Source organism: Rhinichthys klamathensis, unplaced genomic scaffold (assembly GCF_029890125.1).
Source record: "Rhinichthys klamathensis goyatoka isolate OS25496 unplaced genomic scaffold, OSU_Roscu_1.1 h1tg000534l_1, whole genome shotgun sequence".
NCBI classification, from domain to species: Eukaryota; Metazoa; Chordata; class Actinopteri; order Cypriniformes; family Leuciscidae; genus Rhinichthys; species Rhinichthys klamathensis.
In genome coordinates this window covers 65023-87713 of record NW_026607010.1, presented here as the reverse complement: position 1 = coordinate 87713, position 22691 = coordinate 65023, and the positions used below count along the sequence as shown (strand labels likewise).

Sequence of the window (22691 nt, the reverse complement as noted above, 5' to 3'; positions counted from 1 at the left end):
AGGAAAAAGCACACTGAATCTTGAGACAGGAAAATGTCCAAAAAAACCTTTTATTTAAATTAGTAACATTCCCACAGGTAGTCCGAGATGATCACGAGAATCTTCTTAACAAAAGTGCACCATTACATTTGAATTTCCATATCAAAATTCTTACATAATGCCACATAACTCAAAACGTGATATACAATACTGTTGAAAGAAATTAACTATTTTATTCTGCACAATGCATTAAATTGATCAGTGAAGACATTTATAATGTAGCAAAAGATTTCCATTTCAAATAAATTGTGTTCTTTTGAACTTTCACAAAAATATTAAGCTTAATTAAATTTAATACAAATATTAAACTGTTTTCAAATTTGTAATAAATGTTTCTTGAGTAGCATATTAAAATGATGATGTGACAAATAAATTACATTCAATAATATATTGAACAAAAATGTTAGTGAAAAAACCCCTGAAATATAAATACAGTTCATCTTTTTAATAAAGAAACATGCAAAGATTTTCTACTGTTTAAAAGAAACATTTTTGTGAATGAGGTCTGAATAACACTGATAATGTTTGTGTATTTGTGTTATATTGTGTTTATTATTAGACACAGAGGATTGTGCAAGCACTGAATCAGTTGCGTTGAGCATGTAGTGAGAGAAGAGACACAAGGCTGGTTATCAGAGAGCAGATCCAGCAAGAGAGGGTTTGTGTGGAGGAGGGGAGTGTGAGTGTGTGTCTGTAATTAATCATAAAGGTAAAACAGCGATTATAAATCACTCTCAGCTTTCGACTGCTAATGAGATAAGACTATATATAGATCTCTCTTTCTCCTCTTATCTCTCTGTTTCTCTCCAGTAGGTGCTGCTGTAGGTCAGTTCTATCACAGTAATAGTTTTTTTCTCTTTAGTATCTCCTTACATTCATGTTCACCGTGTCAGTCCACTGTGTTTGGTGTTTAACAGACAGACTGACAGACAGACAGACTGACAGACAGACAGACAGACAGACAGACAGACAGACAGACAGACAGTTAGATAGACAGATGGATGGATGGATGGATGGATGGATGGATGGATGGATGGATGGATAGATAGATAGATAGATAGATAGATAGATAGATAGATAGATAGATAGATAGATAGATAGATAGATAGATAGATAGATAGATAGATAGATAGATAGATAGTCAGACTGATAAGCAGACGGATGGATGGATGGATAGTCTGACTGATAAGCAGATAGATAGATAGATAGATAGATAGTCGGATAGATAGTTGGACTGATAAGCAGACGGATGGATGGATAGACAGACAGACAGACAGGCGAACTGATATGCAGACAGACGGATGGATGGATGGATTGATAAGCAGACAGATGGATAGATAGAGGGATGGATGAATGGATGGATAGACAGATGGATGGATGGAAACAACTCCCTTTTGGTTGCAAACTGTTTTTCTGAAATTCTCACCCTCTTCCAGAGGTTGGTCGGTCTCTCACCGATTAATAATGAAAGACTAAACAATTTCCTCTGTTACTTCTCTGGCTTGTTCTCATCATGCATAGCAACACCTCAGCAAATTAAAGTGAGGCTTGCCATCTCCAAAATAACAGCAGGAGTAACACTCGACCAAATACTAATAATTGACTGAATTGCGAGGCCTTTATCCTGCGAATGTGTATTTGTCCCATCAGGGTTTACCGTTGAATATGTATTAATGTGCAGCTTCAGTGAGGATAAAGATGTCCAGTCAATAGAAACAGACTGTTCAGGCTCTGCTTTCTTATGATATTAGTCATTTCAGTTTAAGAAAATCCCAGAAAAATACTTGGCTGCACAGTCACCGTGGAAAACAATCTCTGTTTGCAAAATGCTTTTGCCGAGGGAAAGGTTTGGATCAGATCCCAGCAGGACAATGGCTTGGCAACCGTGTCTGATCATTTCAAGCATGTTGGATGTTGTCAGAGGGTCTGCGGTGCCGGTCTGATACAGTTATGCTGTTAAACACACACACACACTCTTTTGTCATATCAGACAGCTGTTATATAAAACGCGATGCTTATGTCTGCCGTTGAGGGTGTATTGTGTATCACAGCTATTTTCTCCACTTCCTTCCATTGTGTTTTTTCTCTGTATTACACTTTTGAACACCCTTGTTCACGGAGGAAAAGAGTGATTGACCAACTGCCCTAGATAAACCACCAAGGTAATAGTGAAACAACATGGGGCGAACTAATCAGGGCTGCGTTTCCTGGACAACTATGTAACTCATTCAACGTTCAACCACGTCGGTTAATGATGTCACGCAGGTGGTGGAGTAAAAACTTCTATTAATGAATCCATTTGAGATCGAATTAATGGCAGATTTTTTGCTATGAATTTCGGACATGGCATCTGAGGACTAATACGCACTTTTCTCAGTAATTTTGCTTTATTTCCAGATTCAATCATAGGCTTCTTTTTACGTGCTAGAGCACGTATACACATGCGCTCTTCAGAAACGGCGCTTTAAATCTTTGTCCTTTTCTTTTTGTTTAGTTTTTTTTCCTCTCCTTCCTTTTTGTTCACTGCCACCGCTCCCTTGAGCTGAATAATTCATGTAACTGTCTCAGGCCCAGTGTTGTGTTTGGACCTAGAGTTATGTGTGTGTGTGTTGTGTTTCTTCTTTAATTACAGATTGTGTGACAGTATTAGGTCCAAAATAGTTCGATTGTATGAAAACTACCTTCAAAGACATTGAAAGTGTGTAAGTGAGAACATATATTTGGTGCCATGGCAGCAGAACATGGACCTGTTGGTTACTGAAACTTTAATGAGAGTGTGTGTACGTGTGTGTGTGTGTGTGTGTCACTGGTAGTCTGGCACTACTCGGATAATCAAGTGACACAGCAGTGAGCATGAGCTCTTGTGTACCTCTCACCTGATCGTAGTGTATCAGGTGAAACATCTCATGTATGAACAGAGGATGAATTCCTTCAAACTGTTTAGAAAAAGAAGAACTTCAGAGCTTCCAGTAGAAGTCTTCACCCAGGTCATGTCATATATACATGTTCTTTTGTTATTCATTGATGTCATGTGAAAATATATGTCAAATGTCCCACTGGAGGGGGGTTTGTTGAGTGCAATGCATTGTGGGTAAAATGTTTTTCTTCTTGTTGCAGGATGAGGAGGAGAACGGGAGGATAGAGCCTGTAGGACGTGCAGATACATGTTTGGAACACATGGGAGTGAGATCGTTGGAGTAAGTGTCACACACACATGCGTTCGCTGACTGACATCAACAGTGATGTTATCTCTTATTTTATGTGAATCTCTCCTTCATGCTGTCAGTTTGATTTGCAGGTAATGAAACATTTCAGCTCTTGAGTTTTATTGTAAAAGATGACGTGTTTTTTTTTCTAAACACTGAGATCAGATTGAAATGTTTTGGATTAATCTCTTATAAACTGTCATCTATATTCTCAGCTGAGTCTTTCACAGTTCTGTGGGACACTTTCTAGATATGATGACAATGATGCTAAAATGAAAGAGTTTTGTTGTGAATCTTTAGACACTTTCATACATAGTCTTTACTGGTAAATTACCGTTAAGAGATCATGCGTGAACAGGATCTTTTTAAAAATACTGGTAATCAGTTCTGGCTGCATTTCCCTGTATGATAAGTAAATTACTGTATGACGCAGTGTGTGAACAAAGAACAGGATCAGTAGTATGAGCACCTGCAAGGTCTGGTGATTATCTTACCATTAAAAAGATGCCAGAAAAGTATATTAACTGTGTTTACCGGAAAAGTCGCTTGGGTAATTTTACGGTAATTTACCAGGATTGCTGTGTGAAAGGGGCTCTTGATAAAGATAATGACTAAAATGCTAGCTTATATTTTAGGACATATTTTGACATTTTTGAGGCATTTATGGTCTATATAGATGCATGAACATCATTTCAATGTTTATATAGAGTGCAGTTTGTGTGACAGCTGAATCTCAGCAAATCAGAGCATTTGTTCTGTTTGCATGTTGTGACTCCGCCCCTATGGATCTTTATGTGGAACTGTATGCTTTTTTACTCTGAGTGTGACGGTTTCTTTTCTTTTTTTGCCTTGATCCTTCAGTGATATCGTGAAATTGGTGGAAGTGTCAAATGATGGAGGTCCACTCGGCATCCACGTGGTGCCCTTCAGCGGACGAGACCGCAGGTAACAGTCGCCAAAGCCCTATGTTACATCAATAAATGGGCCAAAAGTCAAATAAAATAGTAAATAAAACAATAGTTTTTTTTTTGCTGATGAAACTCAACCACTGATATATCTTGTTCACGGAGGCCAGCACTCAATAAACCTTAGTCATATTTTTGGTGTATGTTTCCCTGAACTGTTCAAATAGTTTGCATGTGGAATAGTATATTAATACATTTAATATTCATTGTGGTTTTTTTGTTGTTGTTTCTGGCATATTCAGAACCTAACAAGAGCTGTGCTTTAGTTCACTTTAAAGTCTTTCTTCTGCATCACCTAAATGCACCTTGTATGTGTTCTGAGTGATCCTTGTTTGATTCGAGTTGACTAAATGTTTGCGTGACTCTAAAGAATCATTGAATCCTCTGCAGAGAGTCCAGAAGAGATCGAGTATCTAAACAGCATCTGTATGTGAGCGGTCAAAAGGCAAACTAATCTAGCTAAAAGCAGCTTTATATCTCTGTGATCTGCATCTATCTTCAGGCGGCGAGCTGCAGCAACAGAACACGGAGTTATAAAGATGAAGAGCGTTATTTATCTTGAGGAATTAGCTTTCGTTCAGAAGTGCTTTATGATGCTGCATTAGTTTCAAGTTCTTTCAATTCGATATCAATCAAATTAATGTTTCATTTCAAATGGATGACGCTTATGACTAAATGAATAATAAATCTCAGGCTCCCAGGCATATATCAAGTGTGTGTGTGTGTGTGCTGTAGGACGTTGGGTCTGCTGGTGAAGCGATTGGAGCGTGGAGGAAAGGCTGATATCCAAGGTTTGTTTCAGGAGAATGACTGCATCGTTCGGATCAACAACGGAGACCTGCGGAATGTCCGCTTTGATCAGTAAGAGCTGAACTCTGATATGTGTACAGAGTGCTTTGTCACTTTAACTCCTTACTCTTTCTCTTCAACTTCCATTATAATGCTTCTCTGTAGGCCTGCCGCTATTATTGATTAATCAACTGATTGTGGTCAGTCAAAACCACAGATGATTTTCTACTTACTACTTCATTCCTTCTTTCCCTCCATCCTTTCACCCCTCTATCCATGCATTCATCCATCTGTTCATTCATTTTTCTTGCATCCATCGCTCCATCCATCCGTTCATTCATCTTTCCATTCATATATTTGTCTATCCATCTCTTTTTTTTTGTTCATCCATCCATCCATCTCTTTATTTGTTCATCCATCCATTCATCCATCCATCCACCTCTTTATTTGTTCATCCATCCATCCATCATCCATCCGTCCATCCATCCATCTATCTCTTTATTCATCATCCTCATGTTTATCCGTTCTTCTGTTCATCCATCCATCAATCTTTCCATCCATCTGTTCCTTTATTCATCCATCCATTTTGTTCATTTTCCCTCCGTCTGTCCATCGAACCATCCATCCCACCCATTTGTGTCTCCTTTTCTCTGATGTTAAAGGGATAGTTCACCCAAAAATAGAAATTCTATCATTTACTCACCCTCAAGTTGTTCCAAACCTGTATGTATTTCTTTCTTCTGCTGAACACGAAAGAAGATATTTTAAAGAATGTCGGAAACCAAGCAGTTGATGGGCCCCATTGACTTCCATAGTATTTTTTCCCCATACTATGGAAGTCAATGGGGCCCATCAACTGTTTGTTTATCCATATTATTATTCTTTTGTCTTCAGCAGAAGAAAGAAATTCATACAGGTTTGGAACATCTTGAGGGTGAGTATATGATGACAGAGTTTTCATTTAGGGTGAACTATCCCTTTAAGTGAGCATCCTATATTTTCTGTTTAGCTGTATGTCTGGTGTTGCATTAAAGCCCATCCACTCACTCATAAATGTACAATTACACAAGTTTAATTTAATTCAGAAAATTAATTCTAATGTATTCCTTAACCTAATTTTTTTTGTTTTTGTATGTTCTCAGAGCTCAGAACATGTTTCGTCAGGCAATGCGTTCTCCCGTCATCCTGTTCCACGTGGTTCCGTGCCCCATGAGATCCCAGTATGAGCAGATATCCTATAATGAGAACAACCCCAGAGCGAACATTGACCTTTCTGGACGTTTCAGCCCAGATTCCCTCGCCAATGATCTGGTCGACAATGCCGGACTGGATCACGCCGCTCACCGATTGGCACAGCACAGGCCGCACCCACCCAATAACCATTTGGACTCTAGCTCTCCCCTTCATCATTCTGTTGGTTCATCAGGGAAACCTCCATCAGGTCATGCCTCCTCTCCCCAAAGAGGCTTAAGCCCCGCCCCTACATCCGGCTTCACTAAGAAGGTTGGGCGGAAGCTCGGAATCCAGCTTAGAAAAGGTATCAGTAAAAACTCCCTGTTTGCTATCACCTAATAAACAAAACTGTTATGCTGGTCGTTTAATCAAATTTAGCGCATATATTAATATTTGCTGAAAAGATACTCGAAATGAAGGTGATTGATAAAAAATTAATTATTGTTGGAGACAATTAAATCATTAAATAGGCATTAAAAATGTATTTAACAATTTTAATATAATTAATTGTACTAAACTAACTTGTAAAATCCCTATGAATTATATATATATATTATATTTTATTGCAAGTTAGTTTTTCTTACCTGTATTACTAAATTATGTTGTTATAAAATATGGTTTATGCCCTGTTTATGAATAAGGATGTGCTAAGGAATCCAAATTTCTATTCTTGAGCATATTTCCGATCCTGCAGAGTCTGCTCAACAACTGGGAGAATGTTGCTCTGTTATCTGCAAACCGCTCCTTCCTGTTTGTGTGTGTGTGTGCCTCTGCTGTAAAGGTGTGGGATGTGAAATGATTGACAACAGTTGGCACAAGTCTTGGCACCTGTGTGTGGACAGGTGGCCCAGCGGGTGCACGGGGTGGCGGCGGGGTTACGGAACAGCGGTGCAGGGAGCGTTGCTAGGCAGCGCCTTGTGTCAGTGTGATGTGTTTCCATATGGCTGTCTGATTCTCTCAGTGTTTTATTGGACCCAAGTCACACACACCGGAAATCTTGCAGTGTTCTTTGTGTAAAGTGTGACTGAACTCCACTTTCTTTCTCTCTCTCTCTCTCTCTCTCTCTCTCTCTCTCTCTCTCTCTCTCTCTCTCTCTCTCTCTCTCTCTCTCTCTCTCTCTCTCTCTCTCTCTCTCTCCTCTCTCTCTCCTCTCTCTCTCTCTCTCTCTCTCTCTCTCTCTCTCTCTCTCTCTCTTTCTCTCTCTCTCTCTCTCTCTCTCTCTCTCTCTCTCTCTCTCTGTCTCTCATGCTCAGATGGTGTTAGCTTAACCGTCTCACACAGGCTCCAATTTCTGAATCTTGGAAGATATAGCCCTTGCTGTTGGGTCAATAGGTCACGATCTTGTGTTGCTATTCAGACCTCCTATAGTCAGGTTGCCTCTAGTCAGGTTTTAAACTGCAGTCCTTTCACGTGTACTTTTATTATTTTAAGTATAGAACTGATGCTGTCAGAATCTTTGTGTTTCAGAACATTACAGGTTACAGATTGATAGTGTCAAGTTTCCAAACATAGAGTTGATACATTAAAAGAGTTTTTCTAAACACATTTTTGTATATAATATTAAATAAAAAAAATAGATATTGTTATTGTGTAACACCAGAAATGTTCTCACTCTGTGTCAACCTTTTTACTAATTAATTAGGGCTGCCCCCAACTAAAGATTTTTCTAGTAATTGGTCATTAAGCCATTAGTCGACTAATCGCACGTCTATATTAATTTAATTACTTAAATATATATGGGGGGGGGGGGGGGGTTTCTAAGCTATAAGTCGTCTTTAATATAGGCTTAATATATAGCATTGTGCACGCATAAAGCTTGCCGCAAAGCACTGGCAAAAGTAATGATTATGAATGTGTCTGAAAAAGTAGCAAGGAAGATATTTTTATTATTTATTAATAAGCTAGTATTTTCTGAGTCTGTGTCGGCTGCAAAGAATGAAGTTGAATACGCTGACTCATCTTCACAGTTCAGTGGATGTGCCTTTAGAGAGAAATGCAGCTTTCGTACGGATTATGTAATCAGAGTATTTGTTTTTGATTTGAATTGTTTTGTTTAAAAATAGACATTTCAAGCTTTCTATAGATATATTTCTCATGTCTGTGAGGCCAAGTAGCCTATTTATGCTGAGTTTCGGTTCATTTTTGTGACGCGCTCCAGATCACGGAGACAGAGACTTTTTTTGTTTTCTTTATTTTTACAGAAGCACAACGTTTTGTTTTGATTATAAATGGACACATGCAAAAGTAGACAGTTTACAGTTTCAAATGTATTACTCTTATGTATGGCCAAAAGTCGTTTTCGCTGTTATCTGGGAAAAAAAATGCAAGTGATTTGGCCAACGCCTCAATGTCATGCAGTAAAGCACGCTATGCTTTAGCTTTCCTTCCACACTCCGCTCAAACACTTGGATACATTTATCTAGGTTTACCTTAGAGCGAACGGCCAAGTAAAGTTGCTACTACTTGCATGTTTCAAATGATAAGCCATATTTAAGGTTGATGGATGATGGATTTCCTGCCCGACATATTGTACTTACCACAATTTTCTTATTATTACATTAATTATTTTGATTTATTTTTAGTTTTTTAATTACTTTTTTTATTAATTCATTTACTTTTCATTTATTTATTTATTTTAAACATTTATTATTGATATTATTTCCATTATTATTTTTATTTTTATCATTATTGTTGTTGTTGCCTTACCAGAAAGTGAGTGACACCATAGCAGTAAGCGTGTATACGGCATTGGATCTGTGGACGTGGATGACCATGAAAGCCATTTAATAGAGCTTTAATCTTACAACCGCTTATTTCTTTGAATGAAATGGATAGTTGTGTATGTCCTTAGGTTTTGGTTGTCTTTCAACTGTGTTCTCTGCGTCTGACAGGGCCTGAAGGTCTCGGGTTCAGCATCACATCAAGAGACGTCCCTCTTGGAGGCTCCGCCCCTATTTACGTGAAGAACATTCTGGCAAGAGGTGCTGCCATACAGGACGGGCGACTGAAAGCAGGCGATAGATTGCTAGAGGTGAATAATATATTAATAAAATGAGTTTTATTAATGAATAAAAAAGTCTGAATATAGAGTGACTTATCAAATGATCAACTGATTTTGTGGTTGGTACAGGTCAACGGGGTGGATCTTAATGGGCGTTGCCAGGAAGAGGTGGTTTCTCTGTTGAGGGCGACGCCAATGGGCGGGACTGTGAGTCTTCTGGTACTGAGACAGGAAGACTCCTTTCTACCCAGAGAGATGGTGAGGTTCTGTCTCTGTGTGCGTTTGAGTGACAGTTATGAGATGTGTGAAGTCCTCCTGCTAATATCTTCATAAAACTGTCCATCACTATCGCACAGCATCTCCGACATATAACTGAGGCTCACTACACAAGTAGTGTGTTTTGAGTCAAGGTTACTAAAATTGAGTAATTTCACATTTTCTTCACACACCATTTCTATTTGCATTTCAATGAAAACTCTATAAAGAGGACTATTTATTTCTCTTGCTTCTTTTATTTCAGTTGATTTTCAACCACTATTTGCAGTTTAGCTTTTTTCCTTTTCAGTGTTTAGTTTCTGTTAAACTTTACATTTATACTGTTTTGAAAACATCTACCGGTACGTTGTTCCCTCTTAGTTTTAGAAGGGTCAATTCAGGTAAATTGGGCCACTTTTCACGTTCTTATCAAAGGCAAAAAGCCAATTTAACTGAATTCACCCTCTGATATTAACCCCAGTTTGAATGATCTTTAAGACCCATCTTTGTTTGCAATGTGTTGCATGTGTTTGTTTCTAAGCATTCATGGGTTTTCAGTTGCAGTTTTACTATAGTCCTCTCCTTCCTCGCTCTCTTTAGAACACAGAACCAGCGATGCAGAACACAAGAGAATGGGTAAGAACTGCACACGCATTTTCACACACACTCACACTTCTCTACATGGCGAGGTTTTTCCCTTATGCAGGAACTGTTAACAGAGAGCTTCAGTGCAGCTGTTGTCACTAAGGTACATACATGTGTCTCTGAGGCTCTTTAACACTCCTGATTCAGGCCAGCGCAATTTCTTTAAGGGATAGTTCACGCAAAATTGAAAATTCTTGTACTCACTCTCATGTTGTTCCAAAACGTATGCCTTTATCCTGTTTTTTTCGCCATTAGGGTTTGGGTATCGTTTAAATTTGAACGATGTAAATTCTGCTTATCGATTCCTAATTTCGATTCCAATAAGGTGACTAAATGTTTTCATTTTCAATAATTCATGGGTGAACCATCTCTTTAATCTGACTCACTTTGTCTCTATGTATCCTAATCTGTTTGTATGTCTGTCTCTCTGGTGTATTAATAGACCGATCATGCTGTGATCTCAAAAATGAAAATTCTGTCAGTAATTACTCACCCTCATGTTGTTCCAACTCCATAAGACTTTCGTTCATCTTCGGAACACAAATTAAGATATTTTTGATGAAATCTGAGAGCTGGCTCACTCCTTCATAGGCTGCTAGGTAATTGCATCTGCCGGCCCAGAAAAGTTCTCGCGCATGCGTCGTGGCGCTCTCGTGAACTCACGTCAGAGGCCCACACGAAAGAAAATGAATAGTTGAATAAAGTATTCTCGTCACTTGATAAACTTAAGGTTGAGCCACTGTAGTCACTTGGACTATTTTAACGATGTCTTTACTAACTTTTCTGGGCTGGCAAATGCAATTACCTTGCAGCCTATGAAGGAGTGAGAGCTCTCAGATTTCATCCAAAAATATCTTAATTTGTGTTCCGAAGATGAACGAAAGTCTTACGGCGTTGAAACAACATGAGGGTGAGTGATTACTGACAGAATTTTCATTTTTGGGGGAACTAACCCTTTAAATTCAAATCGCATGTTGTCTGTATAGAGCCGCAGCTGTTTCGCTTAAGAAACAATGTCAGTGTGAAAGCTCATCCCGCCTCTCTCTCCTTTTTGTCTGTTTTTCTCTTTCTGTCACTCTCGCCGCTGTTTGTGCATTAACCCCTCAAGGCTGATAAGATCTGCTTTAGCAGTGCCGGTCCAGAGAGCAGGAGAGAACTAAATGAAAGCCATCCATTTCCTTCTGAACACAAGTGTGTGTGTGTGTCAGAGGTTGTTACATTAAAGTGAAGGTGATTAAAGCTCAATAAAGATAGACTTTCTAGAGCAGTCACTCAGTAGATGGTTGTTAAAACCGTCACATCTCTCTCTCTCTCGCTCTCGCTCTCTCTCTCTCTCCCACACATACACTCACACACTGGCAGCCGCAAACATGAGGGAGTCACTGGAGAGGTCAGGAGAGCATCAGACGTAATGGGTTTATTATCTATGTGTCTGAATCAGAGAGCAGAGGTTTGGCGGGCATCATTTCTCACGAAGGCTTTCCTCCCCGCCTCGTTCAAATAAGCTGAATTTCCTTCAAAAGCAGGTGAAAGTGGCAGCTAGTGCAGAGATTCATGGTGTTTATTAAAGTCTATTACACACTGCAAACAGAAACTTGCTATCCTGTCATGTTTTAAATGGATAATTTGTTCAAAAATGCCTATTCTGCCAATGCTATTATTTACTTGCTTTATGTGAGACACAAAAGGAATATTCTTCTGTGAGACACAAAATGTACTAGTGACTCTTTTCCAATGAGGCTTCCTGATGATTTCCCCTTTTGTGTACCATGGAGGAAAGAAATGGGTTTGGAATGACCTGAGGGTGACAAAATGTCTTAAAATAGTCTCAGCACAACGGATTTGTAGTGTGTGATCGACCCCAGAGTCCACAAACCATGGTAGTGTCTTAAAATGAAGATATTTGTTTTTTCAAATGAACCTTTCTCTCCAAGCTGTCCTTGTTCCCCCGTTTTTGACCTAAGACCTTAATCAATGCTTTTAAATGGCAGATGACAATTACAGTTGTGTGTCTCTTTCTCTCTCTCTGTAGAAGGTAGAAGAGGAAGAGCTGGTCTTAACCCCAGACGGGACGCGGGAGTTCCTGACATTGGAAGTGCCTCTGAGTGATTCTGGCTCGGCGGGATTAGGGGTCAGTGTCAAGGGTAACAGGTCAAAGGAGAGCCACGCTGACCTGGGCATCTTCGTCAAGTCTATTATCAATGGAGGAGCAGCATGTAAGGTTAGATGTATACACATTTTTTTTTTTTTTTTTTTACCAGATCCAGTCGAAATCTGCTTTTTTCATGATCCTTGTGGTAATTTTTTGTGGTGGGGGATATTTTTTAATAATTTATTTTCTATCATGTTTTTAATATTATATATTTGTATAGTATTATTTTCCATCATGAAAAAGCACTTAAAGCTGCAGTAGGGAGTTTTGAGAAAACGTTGACTTAGCCTGAAAATTTGAACAAGCACAACTTACAGGTCCCACCCCCTTGCTCTCTGCTGCGCTACAGCTCTCCCTCCACAGCTCGTCCTCCACAGCGGAGCCTGTCGTGAACGCGCAGGCTAGTAAACAGGGCCACCGATAACAGCGGATAAAAAGTTATATGGCACATTCACTAATAGGGACTAAACGTCAACAATATGCTTTACATTGACTATGGCCTGCCCATACTTTGACTACAAACTTGGTCCTCAAATCATTATGTATTTTGCAATAGCCTACATGTAACTTTATAACGTTGCACTCTTTCTATAAGTTATAAATAGCTAGTAAGATAACGTTAATATAACGGTAACTAACGTTACAGTATGTAAGTAATTATTCTAGTGATATATAATGCTAGATAAGGTGTGCTAGTACATTATTTCAGCAACATGACAAGCCAGTGAATTAGCAGGTTTCAATTGTTGCTTAGCAGAGTGCGTGACATTTTATCTCATGTTCTGCGGCTAGAGTTTTGACACCGAGTCAATGGGCTCTGTGTAATTCTTTCTTTTTCGCTTGTTTATCGTCATCGGTCTTTTTCCTTTTACCTCTTTGTTTTATGAGCAGGTGTCACTCGAGAATTGGCAGTTTAGGTTGTTTCTCTGTCATAAGCACAGCTGCAGCACGCCGCTAATCTTGAGTTTGAACGACGGCTCGCGCTGTGCAAGAGAGGGGTGTGATCAGCGCGTACACGAGCGTGATTGACACTGCTAAGACATTCCTCCTGGCTCTGATTGGTTGTTTCTGACCGGGAGCGTGTATTTCTGCAAATGGCAATAGGACCACTGGGAGGAGCCAGAAGAGCTTGATTTTTTCACGGATTATCTGTCTCATATTCTACTGTCAGGACATAATGACAGTTTTAACAAATATGTAAAAAATATTTTTTACAAAAGTTACCTACAGCAGCTTTAAGTCCTTATGTTTGGGGTCTGTTTTTGAAGCAAGTGTCCTATGGTCACCAAAGCATTTGGTCAAAAATGCTGTAAAACCAGTAATATTGTAAAATATGATTACAATTTAAAATATCCATTTTCTTTTTTTATATATTTTAAAATGTAACGTATTCCTGGTCCTGTGATTCCTATTCCAGGGCTGAATTTTCAGCATCATTACTCCAGTCATCAGTGTCACATGATCCTTCTTAAATCATTCTAATATGCTGTTTTGGTGCTCAAGAGACATTTATTATTATCAATGTTGAAAACAGTTATGTTGCTAAATATTTTAGTGGAAATGGAAATTAATAAAACATTTTCATGATTCCTTGAATAGAGTTCAAGAGAACAGTATTTATTTAAAATAATATTCTTTTGTAATGTCTTCACTCTCGCTTTTGATCAATTTAATGCATCCTTTTTTTTTAAAAACTTGCCGACCCCAAAGTTTTGAACAGTAGCGTATATATTTTATTAATGTTTTTAATATTGTTATATAAATTGTTTCATTGTCTTATTTGTTATTAGTAGCTCAGTATACATTTTAAATGTCTTGAATTGTGTATGAATGGTCTTCATAACCTCGTTCTCTGGTGTAGGACGGAAGGCTGCGAGTCAACGATCAGCTAATCGCAGTCAATGGGGAGTCGTTGTTAGGGAAGACAAACCAGGACGCCATGGAAACGCTGCGGAAGTCCATGTCAACGGAGGGCAACAAGCGAGGGATGATTCAGCTGATCGTGGCAAGAAGAATCAACAAACGCCTCGAGGTAAAGAGAAGAAGAGTCAAGCCGAGGAGATCCTGAAAGCTTTGATCATTGTTCATGCGAATGTCAATGTGTGAATGGTGCTTTAATGTATTACTTATGTAAATGACATTCATTAGTGTTTTGGGTTGAAATAAAATGTTAATAAATATTTTCAACTTGACCTGGTTCAGAATATAAAGCTCACAGTATCTCAGATCTCTCTCTCTCTCTCTGTTGATCATATTTTGTCATGGCTCACATTTGAAATCCTCCAGTTTTGCCTTGAATTTAGAAACAGACACAGTTTCAGCACAGTTTCATCTCTACTTCAGCACACACACATTAAGGTTGTCCGCATGCTGTTTTCTTTTTCTTTTCTTTTTCTCCAGAGAACGCCTGATCCGTTTAAAGAGCAGGTAATCAGGTCACTGCATTTCTCAAGTCTGTCAACAAGGACCTTCTAGATGTAATTTTTGTAATTCTGAAGGGGAAACTATGATGGTCTCTTGCTGTTTTCTGTCACTGGGTTGTTATAAATTGTTCGGCTGATGGTAATTGTCTTACCCAGAGCAGAATCATAAATGCACAAGATTTTCCCATCGTGTTAAGTGTCTGCGTCTGAACAAGTCAGGGGTCTTGAGCCCAGCGGAGCTGATTCTGACCGCTCTGTCACCACAACACAAACCACAGTAGCCAATTACATCTCTGAGAAGATAAATCTATGATATAGGTTGTGTGCTTTAATTGAATCATGATGTTCCTCGTGTTCTTTTGGATTCCGTCAGGGTGAGAGCCGATGCAGTCCCCGGGGGTTAGAGCGGACCCTGAGCCCGTCTCCTGACGACCACGAGCGACGGATCTCACACTCGCTATACGGAATTGAGGGGCTTGATGACAACCTGAGGCCGCAAGCCAGCACAAATAACCGTAAAATGAGTGAGTTGTAACGCTTAAAAGTTAAAGTGTGTAATTTCTGACCAGCTGAAAAGTGCCTAGAACCTCTCTAAAATGTCTAAATATATATATATTTTTAAACGTTTATTTATTTCAAAAGACTTACATATTTAGTAATATTATATATATTAGTGCTGTCAAAAACGATTCAAATATTTAATCGCGATTAATCGCATTAATGTCATAGTTAACTTGCGATTAATCGCAATTAATCGCACATTTTTATCTATTCTAAATGTCTCTTGATTTCTTTTTGTCACATTATTTTTTTTCTCATTTTAATGCTCTTATCAACATGGAAAAGTGGATCGGCTTGCTTTGTGCAAATGTTTTTTTTTTATTGAAAACAACATTGACATATACTGTGTTCAATTTCACACTAACATTCTCACTTGGAGCAAATAATCTCTCACACAATGTAACACTGTCCATCAATAAAAGGGTGAAAGAAATACTGACGAGGTCCTGATATTGACGAGGGGGCGGAGAATTCGCATCAGCTGTGTGTGTGTGTGTGTGTGTGCTTGGCCATCATCAAGTGGTGTTTCAGACGGGACGTGCTGCGATGATGATAGCTCAGTTCACTACGACAAAACACACAAATCACTTTGGTCTTGTCAATGGAACCATTTGGCAACTTTTTAAAAGTAAACTTTCCATTCATCTTATTGGCATCCATTTCGGCGTCTCGCGCTCGTCATCCACTCAAAACGTAACGTTAACCTACTATTTGGCCGGCTCGCAAGCCCAAACAAGTGTGTGCGGCGTGCCTGTTGTTTTGTTTCTGGTCTAGCTAGATCCGCTTGCGCTTTCAAAACGTCCTCGCGCGGCGCAAGCCATTGAAATGAATGGGTTTCATAGCGCCGCGCATGCCGCGTCCTGTTGCAAAAGCATGTGAAAAAAACTACAACGTTTTTTTTCACATGGCAAAAATACCGTTAATCGCGCGATAAAAAAATTAACGCCGTTAAAATGGGTTCGCGTTAACGCCGTTAATAACGCGTTTAACTGACAGCCCTAATATATATATATATATATAGTCGCCAACTTTCTGCAGAGTCAATAGCTACAGACCTCCAAACTTCTGGGTTTCATGGAATGGGTTTCCATGGCCGAGCAGCTGCAAACAAGCCTTACATCATACAGTGCAATGCAAAGCGTTAGATGCAGTGGTGTAAAGCATGACTGAACATGACTGCGCACCAGTGCACAAAGCAAGGTCCATAAAGACATGGATGAGGAGTTTGATGTGGAGGAACTTGACTGGCCTGCACAGAGTCCTGACCTCCCCCCGATAGAACACCTTTGGGATGAATTAGAGCAGAGACTGCGAGCCAGGCCTTCTCGTACAACTTCAGTGCCTGACTTCACAAATGCGCTTCTAGAAGAATGGTCAAAAATTCCTATAAACACACTCCTAAACCTTGTGGAAAGCCTTCCCAGAAGAGTTGAATCTGTTATTGCTGCAAAGGGTGGGCCAACTCCATATTAAACCCTACCGATTAAGAATTGGGATGTCATTAAAGTTCATGTGCATGTAAAGGCAGACGTCCCAAAACATTTAGCAATATAGTGTGTGTGTGTGTGTGTGTGTGTGTGTATATATATATATATATATATATATATATATATATATAAATTAGTGCTGGGCCGTTATCGGCGTTAACGTGCTGCGTTAACGTGAGACTCTTATCGGGCGATAAAAAAATATCGCCGTTAATCAAAGTTGGGTTGGGATCATAAATAGCTTTTTCGAAAATCGTTATATTTTCGCGCAATTCTAATGTGTAGTAGCCTATGACGCCGCGCCTACTGTCACAGATCGCGCAGTAGGGTATTTTCCTGTCAGGGACACAAGGTGTACTTTTACTTTGTTACGTTGGGCGACGTTCCTCTCGTTACTTTATTTTAATGCAATACGTTGTTAAATGAGTTTATTCCAAGCGCGCTGTGTCCTTTGTATGGGCATGAGCGATGCTCATTTACAAATGAATCACTCTTTTGAGTCGATTCTGTTCAAAGACTTCATCAAACAAGTTGTCAGATGATCTGTCTAAATCGGTTCGCGAATCAGTTGATCTGTTCAGTTCCTCGTGCACTGAATCGTCTGAAGCGCTTTCAATTCACACTTGGAGTCGAAACAGGAAGATTTAAGAGCATCAAGAGCGTTGGATGAAGTGGCCGATCTACAGTCTAGTCTAGTGAATGCAAATCTGCAAATGCATCATATTTTTGCCAGCGATGAAGATCTTTATTAGTTGAACATCTTCGTAAGCTGTCTGTGAATGAATGATTCCACAGGACGATACATTCGATTTCATTTCATTCAGGTTATACATTGTGTGTGTATTGCGCGTGTATTGCGCAGTGGCATAATCACACGAATAGTTTACATTGATTGAAACTAATTTGTTTAAAAATGAGGCTATTGCAGTAACAAGGCAGGTTCACATAAAATTATTATGACATATGACATTATTTTTTGATCTAACGAGCATTGGCGATGCAAAAACGGACTGTCGTGCGTATTGTTTTTTTTCTTCTTCCAATTAGCCTACTATGTTAAAAAAAAGGACGAAAACATGTTACTTGTTCAATTAATAAATAGTTTGTTTGATGACAAATCGCTAAAGATGAAATTGGCCTCCCTTTCTGTCATTGCGTTTTTTTTTTGTTTGTTTTTTTTTTTACGATATTCGACTTTTGCTCCTCGATTGTCGAATGGCATTTTTGGCAGAAATGCACATCCCTACGCGAGGCAAACTATTCTCAAAGACTTACTTTTAGTCATTATTTGGGTAGCACACATATTCTGAATGCCTTCGGGAGAATTCAAATGAGCCATATTAATCTAGATTAATTTCAATATTAATCTAGATTAATCTAGATTAAAAAAATTAATCTATGCCCACCTCTAATATAAATATATGTGTGTGTTTATTTATATATATATATATATATATATATATATATATATATATATATATGAGTATATGAGTGGGTTTTGAGGTATGATCTTAGTTGGAGGGTTTCTTTAGTGACACTTATATATATAAATTAAACACTGCATTGTCAGAGTTGATATTTTGCCTTTATATGTGGTCAAACACTTAATAACATTTGATCAAAATCAAGCGCAATGGAGAACTTAAGACATGCGTGTTTTGTCCGTCATTAGAGCGTCCGCACTTAAGGCAGTAAGTGCATGACATTGTTTTCATCAACTTACAGAATATAAAGTTTACTGTAGCTATGTGGGCGCTCAGTTTTTTCTGTCATTTGGCCAAAATCTCATGTTATTAAAGACTAAGTGCTAAGCACAGGCAATTTGAGACTGTACAGGCAATGAGTCAACAACCGATGCTAGACTGACACCTTTCCTCAAATACATAAAACCTTTCCCTTTATTTATATATATATATGAGTCTTGAATCTCATTTCATTCAAATTACACACATAAGTATATGGTCTTCAGATCAACTAAAACGAATTGGGTTTGGGAATGCATCGTTACTATTTTTTTTCAGGAAAGTAATTATTTGCATTATTTTGCAAGTTAATCATCACCAGATGCTCTCTACGATCACATTTGAACGCAGCATCAGGTTTCAGAAGAAGAACTGGCATCTCTGGGCTGCAGTGTATAAGAAACATGTGGCCTAACAGAAAACATATGAGTGTTACCCTGGACAAACAGATGCAGAGCTGTGGAGGTTCTCTGAGAGCTCTCTGTGTGAGAGAGGGAGAGATAGAGAGAGCGCCCAGCCGGAGCTGTTATCCCGCCTGTCAACAACTGAATCCACTCATGGGAAATGACAGTAGCAGGGTGCCACATACAGAAGTGCATATGCTTTTCCATTCACCATATATATATGCAGAGTCATGCTCATACCATACCATCCATTTACACACACACAGACAGGCTTTCATTAGCTCGCTCCACTCGAAGGCTCCTGCAGAGAGATACAGACTCACTTCTATCAGAATGTGACTGTCTATCTATTTAAAGACCTGTTTTCAAACACTCCCCAGAAGATGTGTGTCAATAATAGGAGGAGGATGTTGTAGTTTGTGTGCTGACTGGGTGTGCATCTGCACGGGTGAGGTTATGTATAAACAGACAGCAGGTTAATGTCTTTATAAAAATGTTATTAAAATTTTAATTGTTTTTTGGATGACTTGGCTTATTATGAGACGTTTGTTTGGTGGAGGGGTATAGTGGATATAGTTGGCTTTCGGAAGTAAAAGTCCTTTTCATTTTCTCCATGGGGAAATTATTTTAGTGATAACTTGTAAACCTCTAAAGACAGATCTACTGGGTTGTTAATCGGTGGTAGGTGCTTTTGTTGAAGACATCAGACAACTTATTTTGTAAATAATCATGTTTAACAGAAGAATTCCTGGTGAAAAACTACTTTACCCATGATTCTGCTAAGAAATCTCCCCCAATCAGAGAATCCCCCAAAAGAAATCTTTAGTGACCGCCCACTCCCATGAATCACTGCAAATGACGTAATGGAGTCACTACACTCTTAAACACCTTAAATATTTTTATTTGCTGTATATGCATATTTTGCAAATATGTATACAGTACACAATCAACATTTTTAAATCAATAGTTTTATTTCTCTGTGGTTTTTAATTTGATTGTCATTTGCCAGGCTTCATGGGATTGTAGTTATTTCCCTAAATAATGTTAGGGAATGTTAATTAGGTACACTGTCTTTAACCTTGGACAAAAATACAATTTTCTAAAAAAAAATGTAAATGTTGTGGTTTGGTTTATGGCTTATAGCGCTTTAACGAAAACTTTTCAAAGTCCCTATTGGGAAAATAAATGGTAGAAATACTTCTGGAACCAAGGCCTCTGAAAAAAGTGGGCTGGGACTGTTGCACTTTATTGTGGTGCAAGCAGATTGGTAGAGCCGGGTGCTGGCAATGCCAAGGTCATGGGTTTGATTCTCAGGAAAGGCACATACTGGTGTGTGTATTGCTTGAATGCACTCTGTGTGTGTTTTACGTGCTGATAACGATATCTCGAGTACATTGTTTGGTGGAAAAAAGATACTCAAGAACTATTATCAAGCTAGATGGCATGAAGAGAATCATTTGTTTCCAGTATTTCTTTAAAAAAGCACTTTGTTCCCAACCGTAGTGCATTGTGTGATCGTTTACATCCCACGCGGTTTCACTTATCGAAGTATACTGAAAAAGCAAAGTGTTTCTCATGGGCTTTATTTTAGACTAGGGTGGGAAATTTCTGAACAGATTAAAAACAAGCTAACAGAACTATTTCCCATATCTAAAATGTATACTTTCTATCTGTATTTAATCAACAAAAAAAGGTAAAAGGTTTCTGCACAAACGAATATAGAAAAAGCAACGAATATGCAAATTGCACCCAGCCTGCATTGCATTTAAAAGTCTTTCATTTGTAAATCTCACTACGTGCAGGGTACAACAGAAATGATCCAGTGTTGCTCTTGATTCTCCGTGACTTTGACCTGCTTTGCTCAGAATGAGTTGATTTATTTTTGGATAAATTATAACTTTTTTTTTGTCATTTTTTTATTTTTACCATCTGCACATCATTAAACCCCCACCATGATTGGGATTAGCTGAATTACTTGATTACTTTATAATAATAACATAATGTGTTTGTCCCTACACCCCTTCCTGCTCTTATCTCTGTAGATCATTATCAGCTCTCACCGACGGTGAACATGCCTCAGGATGACACGGTCATAATTGAAGACGACAGGCCACGTGTTCTCCCCACCCAGTTGTCTGACCAATCGTCATCCAGTTCACACGATGACATGGGTTTCGCTGTGGAGACACCACCGCCGCCACCCTGGGACCAAGAGCTTCCCGACAGGTAAATAAAAGTGGACAGTTTAGAAAGTATTGCAATTTATTTATTGAAGTATCTATTGTCTTTGTTTCTATTTTGAGCATCAACTGACTGACTCTTCTGACGATCTTCCTGCAGTAATTGAGTCCATGGCCTTTCCTTTGTTTGTCAAAGGAGCCTCTGTTATTAGAGCAGGGCCAAGGGCTGGACACTGTGCTGTGATTTAATGTCTCTCTCTCTTTCTCGATCCCTTCCTCGGCTCTTCCAGTGCTAAAGATGAGGGGGTGTTTCAGAGGGAAGGCTTTGGCAGGCAAAGCATGTCTGAGAAACGCACCAAGCAGTTTGGAGACGCAGGCCAACTCGACGTCGTCAAGACCCGCAAGTCCAAGAGCATGGACCTAGGTAGTCTAAAGATCAATCTTAAACACAGTGCTTGGTCCTAGATACTCTAAACATCAATTTGAAAACATAGTACTTGCTCTTAGCTACTCTAAAGATCAACCCGAGAGCACAGTGCTAAAGATCAATTTGAATCAGTGATTGGACCTGGATACTCTAAAGCAGTGGTATTCAAATGGCGGACCGTGGTCCGGACCCCGACTTGATTCCATCCTTGAGACATAATTGTGCCATTTTACCGTTTCTACAGTTTAAAGTGAGCAGTGCATAAAAACATGGAGCGCTTCACACCACAAGCGCTCAGGGTTGTTTACAGTAATGATCTTTCAGAGATACATCCTCCAATATATTTATCTAGAGCCAAACACGATTCATTCAAGCCCATTCTGTTCCGTGCGCATTGCTTCTCTCTCTCTCTCTCTCTCTCTCTCTCTCTCTCTCTCTCTCTCTCTCTCTCTCTCTCTCTCTCTCTCTCTCTCTCTCTCTCTCGCTCTCTCTTTCGCTAAAGACGTATAGCACAGCATTAAGAGCTGCAGATGACACGGCTATTTCAACAAAAGTAGCAGAAACACGGTGAGCAGAAAAATAGATAGGCTACTTTTGCTAAAACACTGCTGAAAATGAGAATGCAGCAAATACAATAAATTTTATCTGTCATACAGATGATTCCAAACGGTTTAACTAAACCAGGTTTGTGACAAGTTAATGCGTGACACCTAGACGATTTTCCCCATAGCCTACATTTAGCATTATCAGCATATTAAGAGCATTTCATAATAAACAATGTTATAATTTGGAAAATTATTTAGAGATGGCAAGGGAAGACAACAAAACTTTGAAAGTTAACTTTCTTTTGTCCTCATGAGAGTTTTGATTATTCGATTGTATACGTTGCTTGTTTATTACTTTGTAAACCCTGCACCTTCAATATATTTTCTCAGTCCCAAGGCTTTTATGTGCCATAGACTTATACTGTGTCTAAATGTAAAAAAAAAAAAAAAAAAAAAATGCCTGATAAAACATCGGATCTAACCTTTTTATATTAATATCCTGGGGCCCAGGATTCTCATCTTTGACTATTTTGAGGGTTAGGATTTTTTCTTTTACAAAGTACTATGGCTGGCCCGATGGAAATGTATAACTGTTCCAAAAAAGTATTGTCCGGACCTCCGCTGGGAAGGAAATATA

General features: G+C 38.9%; 1 protein-coding gene across 4 annotated transcripts in view; it reads left to right on the top strand.

Annotated features, from left to right (window-relative positions):
* pard3ab (par-3 family cell polarity regulator alpha, b) overlaps nt 1-22691 on the top strand; it is a 91789-nt gene that overhangs the window by 32110 nt on the left and 36988 nt on the right. For 2 of the 4 annotated variants that reach the window (XM_056238730.1, XM_056238728.1), the window contains exons 6-17: nt 3157-3236; nt 4107-4190; nt 4946-5071; nt 6142-6536; nt 9124-9263; nt 9363-9491; nt 10089-10124; nt 12166-12354; nt 14147-14317; nt 15082-15232; nt 20945-21128; nt 21373-21506. In XM_056238730.1, coding sequence (XP_056094705.1) covers nt 3157-3236; nt 4107-4190; nt 4946-5071; nt 6142-6536; nt 9124-9263; nt 9363-9491; nt 10089-10124; nt 12166-12354; nt 14147-14317; nt 15082-15232; nt 20945-21128; nt 21373-21506 — 1819 coding nt within the window. The remainder of the gene's footprint in view (nt 1-3156; nt 3237-4106; nt 4191-4945; nt 5072-6141; nt 6537-9123; nt 9264-9362; nt 9492-10088; nt 10125-12165; nt 12355-14146; nt 14318-15081; nt 15233-20944; nt 21129-21372; nt 21507-22691) is intronic. The other 2 variants (XM_056238731.1, XM_056238729.1) reach the window with 1 other exon arrangement.